Source organism: Periplaneta americana, chromosome 8 (assembly GCF_040183065.1).
Source record: "Periplaneta americana isolate PAMFEO1 chromosome 8, P.americana_PAMFEO1_priV1, whole genome shotgun sequence".
NCBI lineage: Eukaryota > Metazoa > Arthropoda > Insecta > Blattodea > Blattidae > Periplaneta > Periplaneta americana.
Genome location: NC_091124.1, coordinates 175397494 through 175413499, shown reverse-complemented (window position 1 = coordinate 175413499; position 16006 = coordinate 175397494). Strand labels below are relative to the sequence as shown.

Sequence of the window (16006 nt, the reverse complement as noted above, 5' to 3'; positions counted from 1 at the left end):
TTCTTCTGTGTTGAGAACACTACTGAATAACTGCGAATCAGTGTTGCCAATTCAGCGGTTTTTCTACTTGATATGGTGTTTTTCTGTGTTTAGCGTGTAAAATTTATGAAATTTGTATTGCTGATACAGGAATTTAGCGACTCTTTTAGTACTCACAGCGGGAAAATAATTTCACTTTACGTTGACAGTGTAGCAATTTGCGGTTTCTGCACAGTATCATAGCGGGTTTTTAGGAATCGCGTTGGCGACACTGCTGCGAATGATTTATGAAAGTGAAGTTCATTTAATTTTCTGTATAATGTGTTGATTACGATAAATTTAAAATTGAGTCTGTAACTCTGTGATAGTGGAAATAGCTACATGAAACGACGTATAGTAAATATGGATCCTGAAGAATTTTCAAAATTAAAATGCGTAGGAGCTGGTAATACCTACATTTTAAATTTATGTTTGCTGTTTTAAGGTTAGGCCTATCTCTTGATTTTGTGTATTTATTATTTCACAGAAGCAAATAATTACCTTTAAATTGTAAATGTCATGTTCACCAAACAATCTTCTTGATTATTCCACAATGCAACTCTTAGAACAGGACTTACTTACAAATGGCTTTTAAGGAACCGGAAGGTTCATTGCCGCCCTCACATAAGCCCGCCATCGGTCCCTATCCTGTGCAAGATTAAGCCAGTCTCTATCATCATATCCCACCTCCCTCAAATCCATTTTAATATTATCCTCCCATCTACGTCTCGGCCTCCCCAAAGGTCTTTTTCCCCTCTGGTCTCCTAACTAACACTGTATGAATTTCTGGATTCGCCCATACGTGCTACATGCCCTGCCCATCGCAAACGTCTGGATTTAATGTCCCTAATTATGTCAGGTGAAGAATACAATGCGTGCAGTTCTGCGTTGTGTAACTTTCTCCATTCTCCTGTAACTTCATCCCTCTTAGCCCCAAATATTTTCCTAAGCACCTTATTCTCAAACACCCTTAACCTATGTTCCTCTCTGAGAGTGGGAGTCCAAGTTTCACAACCATACAGAACAACCGGTAATATAACTGTTTTATAAATTCTAACTTTCACATTTTTTGACAGCAGACTAGATGATAAAAGCTTCTCAACCCAATAATAACATGCATTTCCCATATTTATTCGGCGTTTAATTTCCTCCCGAGTGTCATTTATATTTGTTACTGTTGCTCCAAGATATTTGAATTTTTCCACCTCTTCGAAGGATAAATCTCCAATTTTTATATTTACATTTCGTACAATATTCTGGTCACGAGACATAATCATATACTTTGTCTTTTCGGGATTTACTTCCAAACCTATAGCTTTACTTGCTTCAAGTAAAATTTCCGTGTTTTCCCTAATCGTTTGTGGATTTTCTCCTAACATATTCACGTCATCCGCATAGACAAGAAGCTGATGTAACCCGTTCAATTCCAAACCCTGCCTGTTATCCTGAACTTTCCTAATGGCATATTCTAAAGCGAAGTTAAAAAGTAAAGGTGATAGTGCATCTCCCTGCTTTAGCCCACAGTGAATTGGAAAAGCATCAGATAGAAACTGACCTATACGGACTCTGCTGTATGTTTCACTGAGACACATTTTAATTAATCGAACTAGTTTCTTGGGAGTACCAAATTCAATAAGAATATCATATAATACTTCCCTCTTAACCGAGTCATATGCCTTTTTGAAATCTATGAATAACTGATGCACTGTACCCTTATACTCCCATTTTTTCTCCATTATCTGTCGAATACAAAAAATTTGATCAATAGTCGATCTATTACGCCTAAAACCACACTGATGATCACCAATAATTTCATCTACGTACGGAGTTAATCTTCTCAAAAGAATATTGGACAAAATTTTGTACGACGTCAACAAAAGTGATATTCCTCGAAAGTTACCACAGTTGGTTTTGTCCCCCTTTTTAAAAATAGGTGCAATTATGGACTCCTTGCATTGTTCTGGTACAATTTCCTTTTCCCAAATAGCAAGTACAAGTTTATAAATTTCGCTATATGATGCACTTCCACCCTCTTGTATTAATTCTGCTGGAATTTGGTTCATACCTGGAGACTTGTACTTTTTCAGATTTTCTATCGCAATTTCGACTTCTGAAAGCGTGGGTTCGGGTGTAAATGACTACCAACAACTTTTGAGTCTAAACCACTTCCCTTTGCCCTCCGCTTATACGAATGTGACAGGTTAGGTTTGATTAGTTTAGGCTTCTGTTATGGCTTGTATATACGATCAACTGCATATCCACAAAAATAATCCTTATAAATTGAATGATTTTTACCCCCCCCCCCCTCCCGTAAAAGTCTAGTTTATGTACACCAGTTTCAGATCCTCTTTCTCCTTATTGAATGCATGAAGGTCCAGGAACATGGACGTGACTTGCACAGATTAAACTTTTCACATTGGGTAGCTCGAAGTTGAATTTCTGTGATTCTGTTAGAGAAGCAGATTTATTTTTAACAATGTCTGAATGTGTAGGCAAGTGGTTGGTCAATAAAAACAGTACCGGTAACAATTTTCTTAGAATTTTATTAATACATTTTCTTTTGGGTAACGGATGTGATTAGGTATAGTAATGGATGTGACATTTACATTCTGTTGTTCTGTTTCTTCATTTAAAAGTAGTATTGAACACAATACCTATGTAGATTATATTAAGTAAAATTAAGATTTTAAAGAATGAAATCTTTTTATCCTCAAAACACTAACTAAACATTTTCGCTGTATTGTCACATGAAATATGTCAGACATTACTGAAATTCTGATTATTAATTTTTGTTTCATAGTTACTCGTAAAATATATTATTAGAAACAAAAATAAATTAACTTTTTTCTTAATAACCATAACTATTTGATTTTGATAATATACATTATTTTAAACTACATACATTCACAATTGTCACATTCATTAAACATGCAGTACACTACATTCAAATCTTTCTTGCAAGTTGCTGGAAAATTTTCAAAGTGTGCAAATAGAAGCTAACAATTTTAGGACATCTTTTGGACTGCCACTTTTCTTGGCATTTTCGTCCAGAACATTGCATATACATAGGCACCATGCAATTAGAACTAAACTGGCCGATGCCCTTAGAAAACTAAAATACACCGTCTATGAAGAAGTCCACGGAACTGCCGACAATGGCAGTAACAGACGAATTGACATAATCGCCATTAGCGAATCCCTGTCTCAGGGTATGATAATCGACCCCACCATCAGGTTTGAAATGTATAAAGGACAGCCTGAAGACGTACATGAGGAGAAACGAGCAATCTACGTTCAAACCATCCCGTATTATAAAGATAAATACCAACTTCACGATATCAGTGTTACAGGATTGATGTTTGGAGAAGAGGAATGATACCTAACTTCTCTTCTCAATTCTGTAAGACCCTAGGACTGCACAAATCGTTTCTGAATGAACTGGCCCTCCTCATAATTAGAGAGTCAGTCAAACTTTAACGAAACCACCTATATGGACTCTAATTCAGTGTACTGAAAAAACTAATGCAACATTATCTTTTTTCTTTCTCTTATTAGCTTTCATTGCTTCTTTACTTGTAACTTTTTTAATTCTATAATTTGCCATTGTTTGTTTGTTTGTGTACTTGTTTACTTTTTTTCTTACTCCGTTATCTTTCATCATTTATATTGTTTTGTATGCTTTGTCTAATGGCAGCCTCTAATTTGAGGAAGCACAATAAAATAAAATTTTATATATATATATATATATATATATATATATATATATATATATATACACACACACACAAAAAGGTAGAGATTTTATTCCTCTATTAAATTGAAACTTTTTAAAAAATAGATTTAGTTGATAGAGTAAGTACTTAAGCTAAATGGCAGAAATTATAACACTTCTTTAAAGGGATAAATAAATGAGCACAAATGTACCATTCTACAGAGTCCATAGTGGAAAGGAATGTATCACCGCAAGGAACTGAGCTCGTCAACCCTTTTGCAGTAGCTAAACATGACTCCGTTGACCTGGTTGAGCTAGCGCAAGGACTCCAAAAGGTAGGCCCCTAACTTTGTACATGTTTTTAAGATAAGAAGTCATGTGAAGTAATAATACTATTTATGATTAGATAAACGCACTTTCTTTTACATTAGAAATAAAATGGAGGTGGAGACAGTTTAGCTCTTTTCACTTTGCTTGGCCCATTTTATCTACTTTTTTAACTTAAAATGTTCGGAGTTGCAAAGTACTTACACCATCCTATTTTATGCATGTTTTTTCCTTAAGTTTCGTGTCAGAAATTCTGTTAATCTTTTAATTATGCCCTCTTTAGTGCTAAGACCAGAGGGCGTTTCAGTTATCCATCTACTATTATGTCTAAAATCAACGAGATCAGCCACTGGCGTGGCTCAGTCGGTTAAGACGCTTGCCTGCCGATCTGAAGTTGCGTTCGGGCGCGGGTTCGATCCCCGCTTGGGCTGATTACCTGGTTGGGTTTTTCCGAGGTTTTCCCCAACCGTAAGGTGAATGCTAGGTAATCTATGGCGAATCCTCGGCCTCATCTCACCAAATACCATCTCGCTATCACCAATCTCATCGACGCTAAATAACCTAGTAGTTGATACAGCGTCGTTAAATAACCAACTTAAAAAAAAAATCAACGAGATCATCCAGATGCGAGCATGCTCTGCCTCTGTCTGCTTTTTCACTGCAAAGCAAACCAGACTAGCTGAAGTCACAGAATGATTCTAGTCCAATAGGAATATTTCCAACTGCGTCCTTCACCAGGAAATTGGTTCTCTCAGTGTAAATTATATCTCAAGACTCATATAATTATATCATTGTAAGTCATAATTTCATTAATATCTTTTTGACAGTTCTAGATTATCTGGGAGTCTGAACATGAGCTGTAAGCTTTGTGTAGGTTCAAATCTTTTGAACCATTCCTGTTTGCCTCAAATTTTCACAAGCAGACAGTTGGATTGCTGAATTTAATATCTCCCTGCATCTTTTTCCACAGCTTCTGGAATTAACATAATTATTGGTCTGGATCCATCTGAATATTGGATTAGAATCCCACTTCTTGAATTTAAATCCTGTAACATTACGTACAAATATTATAGCGTCTTGTTAAATTTTATTCTGGAAATAATATTTGAATAAAACTTTTGGAATTCTTGCCACGTCAGAGAGTTTGCGCGCGTCTGGGGAGAAAGGAGGCGCACAGGGAGAGGAGACGCTTCGGCACCTCCCAACATCCGTGATTGCACAGAGACCTTAATTCAATTGTCTTTAAAATGTTATTATGTAAATAGTATTTTCTTCAATTTAATGTTCATATGTTTACCGCAGTGTTAATTTTTGTGTATACTCTTTATTCAAATGTCTGTTTACGACTATATCATGTAAATCGTGTTTACTTATCACCTAACACCAATATGTATTCCACTGTGTTGTTTTTATTATTTTTTTTTATTGTGTACATTTTATTCTATTGTTGGTTTCTGCTTTAATTATGTGACTCCTACTTACTTGTAATTTAATACTAATATGTATTCCAATGTGTTTATTTTTATTGAATTATCGGCTTCTGATTTTATGTGATTCATATGTGATTCTAACAACATTAATATGTATGCCACTGTGTTTATTTTTACTTTATTAGGTACATTTTTATTTAACTACCTCTTTTGATGTTATTATTTAAATAGTATCTATATGTAATTTCTTAAATCTGATTCAGTTGTAAGTTCGACCACGTAACCAAGTTTTAATCCTGGTTGAATGTAAGAGAAGATTCTATGGCCTTAACTCTGCCAGGTTAAAATAAAGTCATTATCATTATTATTATTATTATTACTATATCGATCGTCTAGTTCAAAAGTGCGACAACTCAAAAAAACAAGTTTTGAGATATCTTCAGTTGAAAGTTTCAAATAAATCACTTAGAAAGGAACAGAGTTCTGGTTCATAACCACGACAATTAGAAATGAGTCAGTATTCAGGACGAGTATATCACAATCTTCCAGTTCATTATTAATACATTTCGAAATGTACTAATAATGAATTAGTAAAGTCCATAGTTATAATTACTTCTAAAGCAGTTTATTTCGTTTTTTTTCTTTTTGGTTGTAAATATGACTTATCTCAATACTGAATCGGAAAGAGCTCCGAAAGGGGCTTTGAATAGTAGAGCTACTACAGGTACAAAGGCTTTACCCGATTCCATAGCCTTGTATTATGAAAAGTATGAGACATACATTATTGAAAGTTATACCAATAAAAAGAGAAACTCATCAAGTTTTTGGTCCATCAACTGCTAAAAGTGCTCGATGTGACCTCCTCGACAAACATCCACTCGGTAGTCTAACTCCTGCCACACCCGCTGGAGAATATCACGATCAACTCTAGCCACTGCCGCACGGATCCGGTTATTAAGTTCTTCAAGATTAACTGGCAAAGGAGGTACATACACTTGATCTTTGACAAACCCCCATAGAAAAAAATCACAGGGAGTCAGATCTGGCGACCGAGGAGGTCAACGGAGAACACACCGATCGTTGTTAGAAGCCCGTTGATGTTGTTGATGCCTCAGTTACATGAAGATAAACCAGGGTTTTTATTTCAACAAGATGGGGCTCCACCACATTTCCATCTGGAAGTGCGTGAGTATCTTAATGAGCATCTACCACAACGTTGGTGTGGACGGGCTTCTAACAACGATCGTTGTGTTCTCCGTTGGCCTCCTCGGTCGCCAGATCTGACTCCCTGTGATTTTTTTCTATGGGGTTTTGTCAAAGATCAAGTGCATGTACCTCCTTTGCCAGTTAATCTTGAAGAACTTAATAACCGGATCCGTGCGGCAGTGGCTAGAGTTGATCGTGATATGCTCCAGCGGGTGTGGCAGGAGTTAGACTACCGAGTGGATGTTTGTCGAGGAGGTCACATCGAGCACTTGTAGCAGTTGATGGACCAAAAACTTGATGAGTTTCTCTTTTTATTGGTATAACTTTTAATAATGTATGTCTCATACTTTTCATAATACAAGGCTATGGAATCGAGTAAAGCCTTTGTAGTAGCCCTGTATAAATAACTAAAAAATGTCAATTTTTGAGTTGTCGCACTTTTGAACTGGACGATCGATATATTGTATAAGATTATGATCACACATTAAAAAAAATATTTATTTCTACTAATAGCAGGAAAAAAACTTACACCCATACAGGCAGATGACATGGTGAAGGCAACTGCAACTAGCCAACTGCAAATGATTGCTAATCAAATGCGATTTCTGCAAGAGCAAGCACGTAAAGTTCTGTTGGAGGCCAAACTAAATGCAGATCTTCACCACGCAGCTTGCAACTTTCGTAAACTTCCAGGACACATTTACTACCTGTATGAAAGACCCAGTGGACAACAGTACTTGTCCATGTTGTCGCCTGAGGTAATCAAATTTTTTATTTATCGAGAGTTTATCTAGTTTTTTTTTTTTTAATCTGACAGACGTGTGCAGGAGTTGACAAAAGTACAGTAGCATGCAAATTAATCCGAACACGACATATTTTTACATTTTCTGTCATTGTTGGCCTCACAGCTGCTCATACCGCTTTAATTGACATCTGTAGTACGTGTAATTCCATTGTTGAAAGTCTGTCATTATTTTTTTTATAATATGTGACATTTTGCCTGTCGTTTTGTACTTATAAGCATTTCAGTTGTGTTGAAGACTTAATACTGCAATCCTGTGTTCATTCTGTCGTCTTCACAAATGGATACAACTCCACGAAAACGGTCTAAAATTGTAACATTAGCAGAGCATTCTTCTATGACACAGAGGCAAATTGCTGCAGAATGTCACATCGGTTTGGCTACTGTTAATTCGATCATAAAACGATACAGGGAGACTGGATCCATCACGCCCCAGAAAAAAGGAAACTGGGCCGGAAAAGGAAGACTTCACCTGCAGATGATTGTTTAATTGTCAGGAAAAGTAAATTAAATCCTAGACTAACTGCTGTCGACTTAACCCGCGAGCTAATGGCTACCACTGGGGCGAATATTCACGTCACAACAGTGCGGCATAGGCTTTTGGAAGCTGGACGAAGGGCTCGTAAGCCTATTAAGAAGCAACTGCTAACCCCTGTTATGTGCAAAAAACGCTTAATGTGGGCAAAATTACATCAACACTGGACAGTGAATGACTGGAAGAATGTACTTTTTTCCGATGAGTCTCATTTCGAGGTCCACGGCCACCGTGTTTCTTATGTACGGAAAGGATCCGAAAAAGTAACAGCAGCTCATCTCCAACAAGCACCCAAATACCCCCCCTAAAGTAATGTTTTGGGGTTGTTTTACACTTGAAGGGCCTGGAGCATTAATACCTATCAAGGGAATGATGAATTCTGACAAATATATTCACTTATTGGAAACCAGAATCGTATCCCAGCTGCAAAAATCATTTCCGGATGGCAGAGGTGTGTTCCAACAAGACCTGGCACCATGCCATACGTCTCGAAAAACTACAGAATTCTTCAACAAGAAGAATTTTCAGGTACTCCCCTGGCCAGGTAACTCACCTGACATCAACCCCATTGAGAACTTGTGGTCAATTTGCAAAAGAAGAATGCAAAAAGTGGATTGTTCTACAAAGGAGAAGATGATTTCTGCCCTCATTGGTGTATGGTTTCGCGATGAAGAAATGAAGAATATTTGTGGGAAATTAGTGGAATCCATGCCAAATCGTCTCAGAGCTGTTATTAGGAACAAGGGAGGCCACATAGATTACTGAGGTATGTCTTAGATCCTTTTTTTATCCCGTTTGAGTGTTTTTGCATAAGTAATTACGTTGTTCGGATTAATTTGCACGCTACTGTATAGTACTCTGCTCAAGATTGCATTGTGTTAATAATGTATGGATATCCATATTAAGAAATAGGATTCGAACACATAACAGTGACTTATATGAAAGTCACTCCAAAAGTAGTGCACCATAATTAAAAAACAATGTCAGCTTTAATTGTACAAGATAACTATTCTGAAAGAGCGTTGCTTCATCTTTTAAAGACAACATTTTTCTACAAAACTCTCCAATTGTTTTCAGTACCATTACACCACCTTGGAACAAAGGGAATGTATGCATATTGCATACACAGTAAGGCTAGGTTAACACATTATGTTTTTGCAGGTACCGTTTAATACACTCCTGCTTGGGGCCTGTTTCATAAAAGTAATAAATTAATACTATTAGTAAAAAGGTAGTAACATTTAGTAATATTATTATTGTCCTGTTTCATAAAAGTATTGTTCACACCTTTGGAGTAACAGTTAGCGCGTTGGCCGCGAAACCAGGTGGCCCGGGTTCGATTCCCAGTCGGGGCAAGTTACCAGGTTGAGGTTTTTTCCGGGGTTTTCCCTCAACCCATTATGAGCAAATAACTATTGGTGCTGGACCCCGGACTCATTTCACTGGCATTATCACCTTCATCTCATTCAGACGCTAAATAACCTGAGATGTTGATAAAGTATCGTAAAATAACCTACTAAAATAAAAACAAAAGTATTGGTTAATAATATTTATTATTGTAAACGCTCATAATATTACTGAAATAAATAATATTATTAGTAAAGTGTTTCGTAAAGTAGCAAAGATAATAAAATTTATTAATATTATTAATGTTAGTTCCATGAGTGTATTTTAACTAATAATTTAATTATTTGTAAAAAGTAAATGCCAATGTAGGGTTAGATTTTGAAGATAAAACCGTGAAAACATTTGAAATGGATAATACTGATTCAAATAGTGATGTCTCTTTTCCCCCATTTTAAAAAGTGTCAGAGACAAAAATGAATGACCACCTCTTTGTACTTACAAATGACTGTCACAGGCGCCAATGTAGATGGACCAGGTTGAAATTGAAAGCCATCAAATCTCCTACAGTACCTATTATGCTTAAAATTAGAAAAAAATAGATTGATTTTATCTAATTGGGAAGGAGAAACAACTGGAAAGGGAGAAACTTAATTAAATGACAGTATAGAATTATTATAAAGCAATTATGTTTTACATTGTCATTTGACTTAACGTTTTTCCCTCCTTTCACATTATCATTTTTTAAATTATTATAATTAGGGCTAGGATTTTGATGATCTATAAAAATCATAAAAAAATGTCCTAAAAACAATGCATTTATGACCTAAAAATCTTTCAAAAATGCCCTAAAAATTGATCTTACATTAATAGGAAAAGAAGTTTTGTGCTACTTAATATTTAGACTAGTAATGAAATTAAATTCTAGTACCAGTATTTAAGTTTAATTAATTTTACATAATTTTTTCTAAGTAGTACACTTTAATTAATTATTTTACCTGATGTAGTTTCCATGTAGCCCACCACAAGGCCACTCTTATACGGAATTAGCAAGTATAGAGGAGTCTATATTGAAGGGATGGTTGGACTGATCCATTACATGGGGTGTACTACGTTAAAAGGGCAATATTTGTGTAGAAAAACGATTAAAATATTGTACAAAATAATGGGTAGTAGCCACCGGCGAAGCTCGGTCGGTTAAGGCCGATCCGGAGTTGTGCTCGGGCGCGGGTTTGATTCCCCCCGCTTGGGCTGATTATCTAGTTGGGTTTTTCCGAGGTTTTTCCCAACTGTAAGGCAAATGTCAGGTAATCTATGACGAATCCTCAGCCTCATCTCGCCAAATATCATATCGCTATCACCAACTCCATTGACGCTAAATAACCTCGTAATTGGTACAGCGTCGTTAAATAACTAAGTAAAAAAATAAAGGGTATTAATGAACAAAATATCAAAGGAAATAAACATTATTTTATATTAATAATGGAGATTTGTGGCCAAAATTAAATGAAAATGCCTCAAAAATGTCCGAGTAACACAAAAGATGCTCTTATGAGTTGAAACAGGCAAAAAATGCCTAACAAATATGTCTTAAGACACTCCGTTTATCACATAACACATAAATACTAAAGCGGCTATGTTTCTGGCTTACTAGAAAAAAGATGCAATTTCATCAAAATCCTAGCCCTAATTATAATTGTTCAGAAATATATGCCTAGGCCTATTGGTCACAAGTTCCTCCAATTTCATTGTTTTGAGAGTAGTTTTAAAAGAACATGGGATACCTACATCATAAAATAATAACATTTTTTGTATTGAAATGTTTTTTTCAATGTATACGACAACCTGAATCTATAAAATTGTACATATTCACTAATTAACATTGTGAAGATCTTGGTGAGCCAAAGTTACTGACAACTAAAAATGAGAGGATTTATTCACTCACTCATCTATTATGTTCTATATGTGCAGGAATGCCAACTACTTTAAACCACCCCTATTGATCAACTAAAAGTAATGTGTGATATATGGGGGAGGGGGGAACTTATGCCCAAGAGAAAGATACTTTTGCTGGTCTAGTTTTTTATGTGATTTTTTTTTCAAGAGTCCATTCACTTCCATCCCCAACTGCAGTGCAGAACATTTCCTTTGTCCAATAGAGACCTTTGTAGTCTCAAGGCGGTCCCTAGAGACATGTCTGGAAAACAGGATATTTGGTGGAGCAAGAAATAGTTGCAGGATTCTTTTACATATTGTCAATCTCGAGCATATTGGACAATGGTGTGATATGTTATGGTATCAAGTATTTTTGAAGCAGTGTGTGTTCGATATAGTCTAATAAAATAGGTAACGAGTATGGCGGAGGAGGCTAGCTGGGATGGCGTAGTATAATATGTAGAAAATTAGAGAGATTGGAAAATGAAATGTACACATGAAACAGACATGATAAAGAGCATATTGGACAATGGTGTAATATGTTTTAGTATCAAGTATTTTTTGAAGGAGTGTGTGTGTTCGATATCTATACTAATAATAAATCTGTGGCCGAAATTTTTCTGGTAATTTTCGATTTTCCAAAAATAATTGGTCCTAACATATATAATTAACCACCCTGAAACCGAAAATCAGTTTTTTTTCAATTTTTGTTTTTATGTCTGTCTGTCTGTCTATCTGTATGTATGTTTGTTACCTTTTCACGTGATAATGGCTGAACGTATTTCGATGAAAATTGGAATATAAATTAAGTTCGTTGTAACTTAGATTTTAGGCTATATGGCATTCAAAATACATCATTTAAAAGGGGGGTTATAAGGGGGCCTGAATTAAATAAATCGAAATATCTCGCTTATTATTGATTTTTTGTGAAAAATGTTACATAACAAAAATTTCTTTAAAAATAATTTGCGATAAGTTTTATTCCTTGAAAAATTTTGATAGGACTGATATTTAATGAGATAAATGAGTTTTAAAATTAAAATAACTGCCATCTAAGGCCGTGTAATGAATTAAAAAACAAATGACTTCGTCCATAAGGGGCCTTGGACAGCAACAATCGAAAGCTATGAAAGATAGCCTACAGAGAATGTTTCTGTGTTTGTATGAAGTAATATGGGATGCTAAATTAACCGATTTGTATAATTAATTATTATTTCACCATTGGAAAGTGTAGTTTCTCTAGATGGACATAATGCTATAATGTTATTACAGTAACTTCTCATATGATATGATATAATATAATATAATATGTAATATTATTTAATATAATTTAAGTTATTTGAAGGGTTCACAACCATAGTGGGCCAAGCGCCATTTACTGAATACGTAGAAAACAAGGGTTAAAATTAAGTTATTACCATAATTCAATGGAAACCTATAACAAGTAAAATAAAATATACACATTAAATCTAAATGATGCCAATCTTCATTAAACTATGGTTGCATGTAATAAAAATTAAGAAACAGGTTAAAGGAATTGTCATTGCACCAAATGAGTGTCTCTGGATCAAAATGATCGCATTTTAATTATTTGGATGCAATTTAAATTAAGTAACATATTAAACGATTTATCCTTCTATCAAACACGAATGTTCCCTGGATCAAATGTCCTATTTTAATTATGTAATTACTTTATATTTATTTCTAACGGGTGCAGCGGAGCGCATGGATACGGCTAGTAGTCTAATAAAATAGGTAAGGAGTATGGGGGAGGAGGCTAGCTAGGATGGCGTAGTATAATATGTAGAAAATTAGAGAGATCGGAAAGTGAAAGGTACACGCGAAACAGACATAATAACGAGCATATTGGACACTGGTGTAATAAGTTTTAGTATCAAATATTATTAGAAACAGTGTGTGTTCGATATAGTCTAATAAAATAGGTAAGGAGTATGGGAGAGGAGGCTAGCTAGGATGGCGTAGTATAATATGTAGAAAATTAGAGAGATCGGAAAGTGAAAGGTACACATGAAACAGACATAATAAGGAGCATATTGGACAATGGTGTAATATGTTTTAGTATCAAATATTATTAGAAACAGTGTGTGTTCGATATAAGGAGTATGGGAGAGGAGGCTAGCTAGGATGGCGTAGTATAATATGTAGAAAATTAGAGAGATCGGAAAGTGAAAGGTACACACGAAACAGACATAATAACGAGCATATTGGACAATGGTGTAATATGTTTTAGTATCAAATATTATTAGAAACAGTGTGTGTTCGATATAAGGAGTATGGGAGAGGAGGCTAGCTAGGATGGCGTAGTATAATATGTAGAAAATTAGAGAGATCGGAAAGTGAAAGGTACACACGAAACAGACATAATAAGGAGCATATTGGACAATGGTGTAATAAGTTTTAGTATCAAGTATTTTTAGAAACAGTGTGTGTTCGATATAGTCTAAGTGATCTGAAAATCAAGAACAGAGTATTAAAAGTGTCAATTGTGAATGAATTAGAGGAGTGTAATAGGAAGTTAAGTATAACGAGAGAGATAATTGAAAATAGGTGAAGAGTCTGGCGGAGGAGGCTAGCTAGGATAGCAAGTATAATATGTAGAAAATTAGTGAGATCTGAAAAAGGAATTGCATACAAAAACAGACATAATAATGCACTTATTGGACAATGGGGTAGGCCTAGTATGTTTTAGTAACAAGTATTATCAGAAACAGTATGTGTTCGATATAAGTGTACTGAAAATCAAGAACAAAGTCGTAAAAGGGCAATTTAGGATGATCTAAATCAAGTTGTTAAGTTTTTAAAGGTGAGAATTGTGGAATGATATAAATCAAGTTGTTAGGTTTTTTAAAGATGGAAATAATGATCAATTTAAAGAGCTTCTAAAATAAGGTATATCTGTAATGAACGTAATTGTGGCACCGGATACGAGGGGGATCCAGGAAATAACAACCGTTCGCGCATACCCGCCGTGCAGCTGACTCCCCTTCCTTGTTTGAAGGTTAACTGGCTTCCTTAACATGTGTTCTCATAATGTTGTGAGTACTGGTTGCAACAAGTCGCCATTGTGCATTTTGTGTTACTTCAAAATGAACGACGTGATTGATAATCCCGCCGACTGTGAGGTGAGGAGTGTGATTCGATTTTTGAATGCCCGACATTTGAAACCTGCAGAAATTTACCGGCAATTGAAAGAAGTGTATGGTGATACTGTAATGAATTAAAGAAATGTGAGAAAATGGTGCGAAATGTTCAACAATGGGCGAACAAATGTCCACGATGAAACTCGACCCGGACGCCTATCACTCATCACAGAAGACCTGAAGACTAAAGTGAACGACAGCATCTTGCAAGATAGGCGCACATCACTCGACAAATTGCATATTGCCTTTCCTGACATTTCTTGTTCTTTGCTTGGTGAAATTGTGTCGCAACATCTTGGCTACCACAAAATCTGTGCCCGCCCGCACACTGCTGCTTCAACTCGAGAATTGCTGGATCAATTCGGTTGGGAAATCTTTGATCATCCGCCCTATAGTCCAGACCTTGCTCCTAGCGATTTTCACCTTTTCACTAAGCTGAAAGACTTTCTGGGTGGTATGCGTTCTGGAAGTGATGAAGAGTTGAAGAAGACAGTGAACACCTGGCTTAATGAACTGGCGGCAGAGGAGTATAACACGGGAATTCTAAAGCTAGTGAACAGATACGACAAATGTTTAAATGTAGGTGGTGATTATGTAGAGAAGTAAAGGAAGCTTCAGTTATGTAACAGACTTTGTTTTTTCAAATAAATATATTTTTTTTAATTATTACAACAAAACGGTCGTTATTTCCTGGATCCCCCTCGTACAAAAATTGTGAGGTCCATATTACATGGATGTAAATGTTGGCAATCAAATATAATACAATACAATACAATATTGTCAATCTGTGATATGGAACTTCCACCTTTACTTCTCTTTTGAAGGAAGTCATGTTCCCTTAAAAAATTCATCACCTTAAGCTGGGTTTGAACCTGCGATCTTCAAAATAATAGTGAACTTGGTAACCATAGAGGGCAACATTTTCACATGATAGGGTATATAATCCTGAAGGAATGCTTGCAGTTCTTCGAAAGAAATAACAGTGTGTCATATGAAAGAAAAAAAGTGATAAATTTCCAGGTACCATTTTTCTTATTTTCTTGGTTCAACGATATTTTATTAACTCATATAATTACAAAATATTGGTGAAATAAGAATAACTGAGTTGCGGATTTGAGAGTGCGTGATTTTCAAATTAAACCTGTGATCTTATTATTGAACTAGCACTCTCCAACGATAACACTTAGTAGAATAGAATAATTATTTTCACCAACTCATTTTCAGGATTGGAAATGCAGTTCTGCTGGACCTCCTCATCAATTTATTGGTGCTTATCTGCTGGAGCGTGACCTCTCGTGGACACCTGAAGAGTTAATACACTCCAGGAAAGCCCAAGTAGCTGTACAAGACAAATTATTTGATATTGATGTTCTCAAAGCACTTCAGCCATCTAAACTGCTGCAAAGATCGCCAGATGTACACATGTGATGGACTAGCATCATGGTTCCTACTATGTAATGAATTGCGCAATAACTGTGTGGCATTGTAATTTTATTTCATGTAAAAATAAGGAAGCTCTTTAATGAAACCAAGTAA

At 35.6% G+C, this 16006-nt stretch overlaps 1 protein-coding gene across 1 annotated transcript; it reads left to right on the top strand.

The window, feature by feature from the left end:
* Positions 1–249: 249 nt before the first annotated feature.
* On the top strand, positions 250–15898 carry LOC138705259 (uncharacterized protein C1orf50 homolog). The gene is made up of 4 exons (XM_069834091.1): positions 250–424; positions 3953–4065; positions 7233–7451; positions 15695–15898. Exons 1-4 carry the CDS (start codon positions 361–363, stop codon positions 15896–15898), a joined length of 600 nt encoding a protein of 199 aa, XP_069690192.1. The 5' UTR covers positions 250–360.
* Positions 15899–16006: the final 108 nt, after the last annotated feature.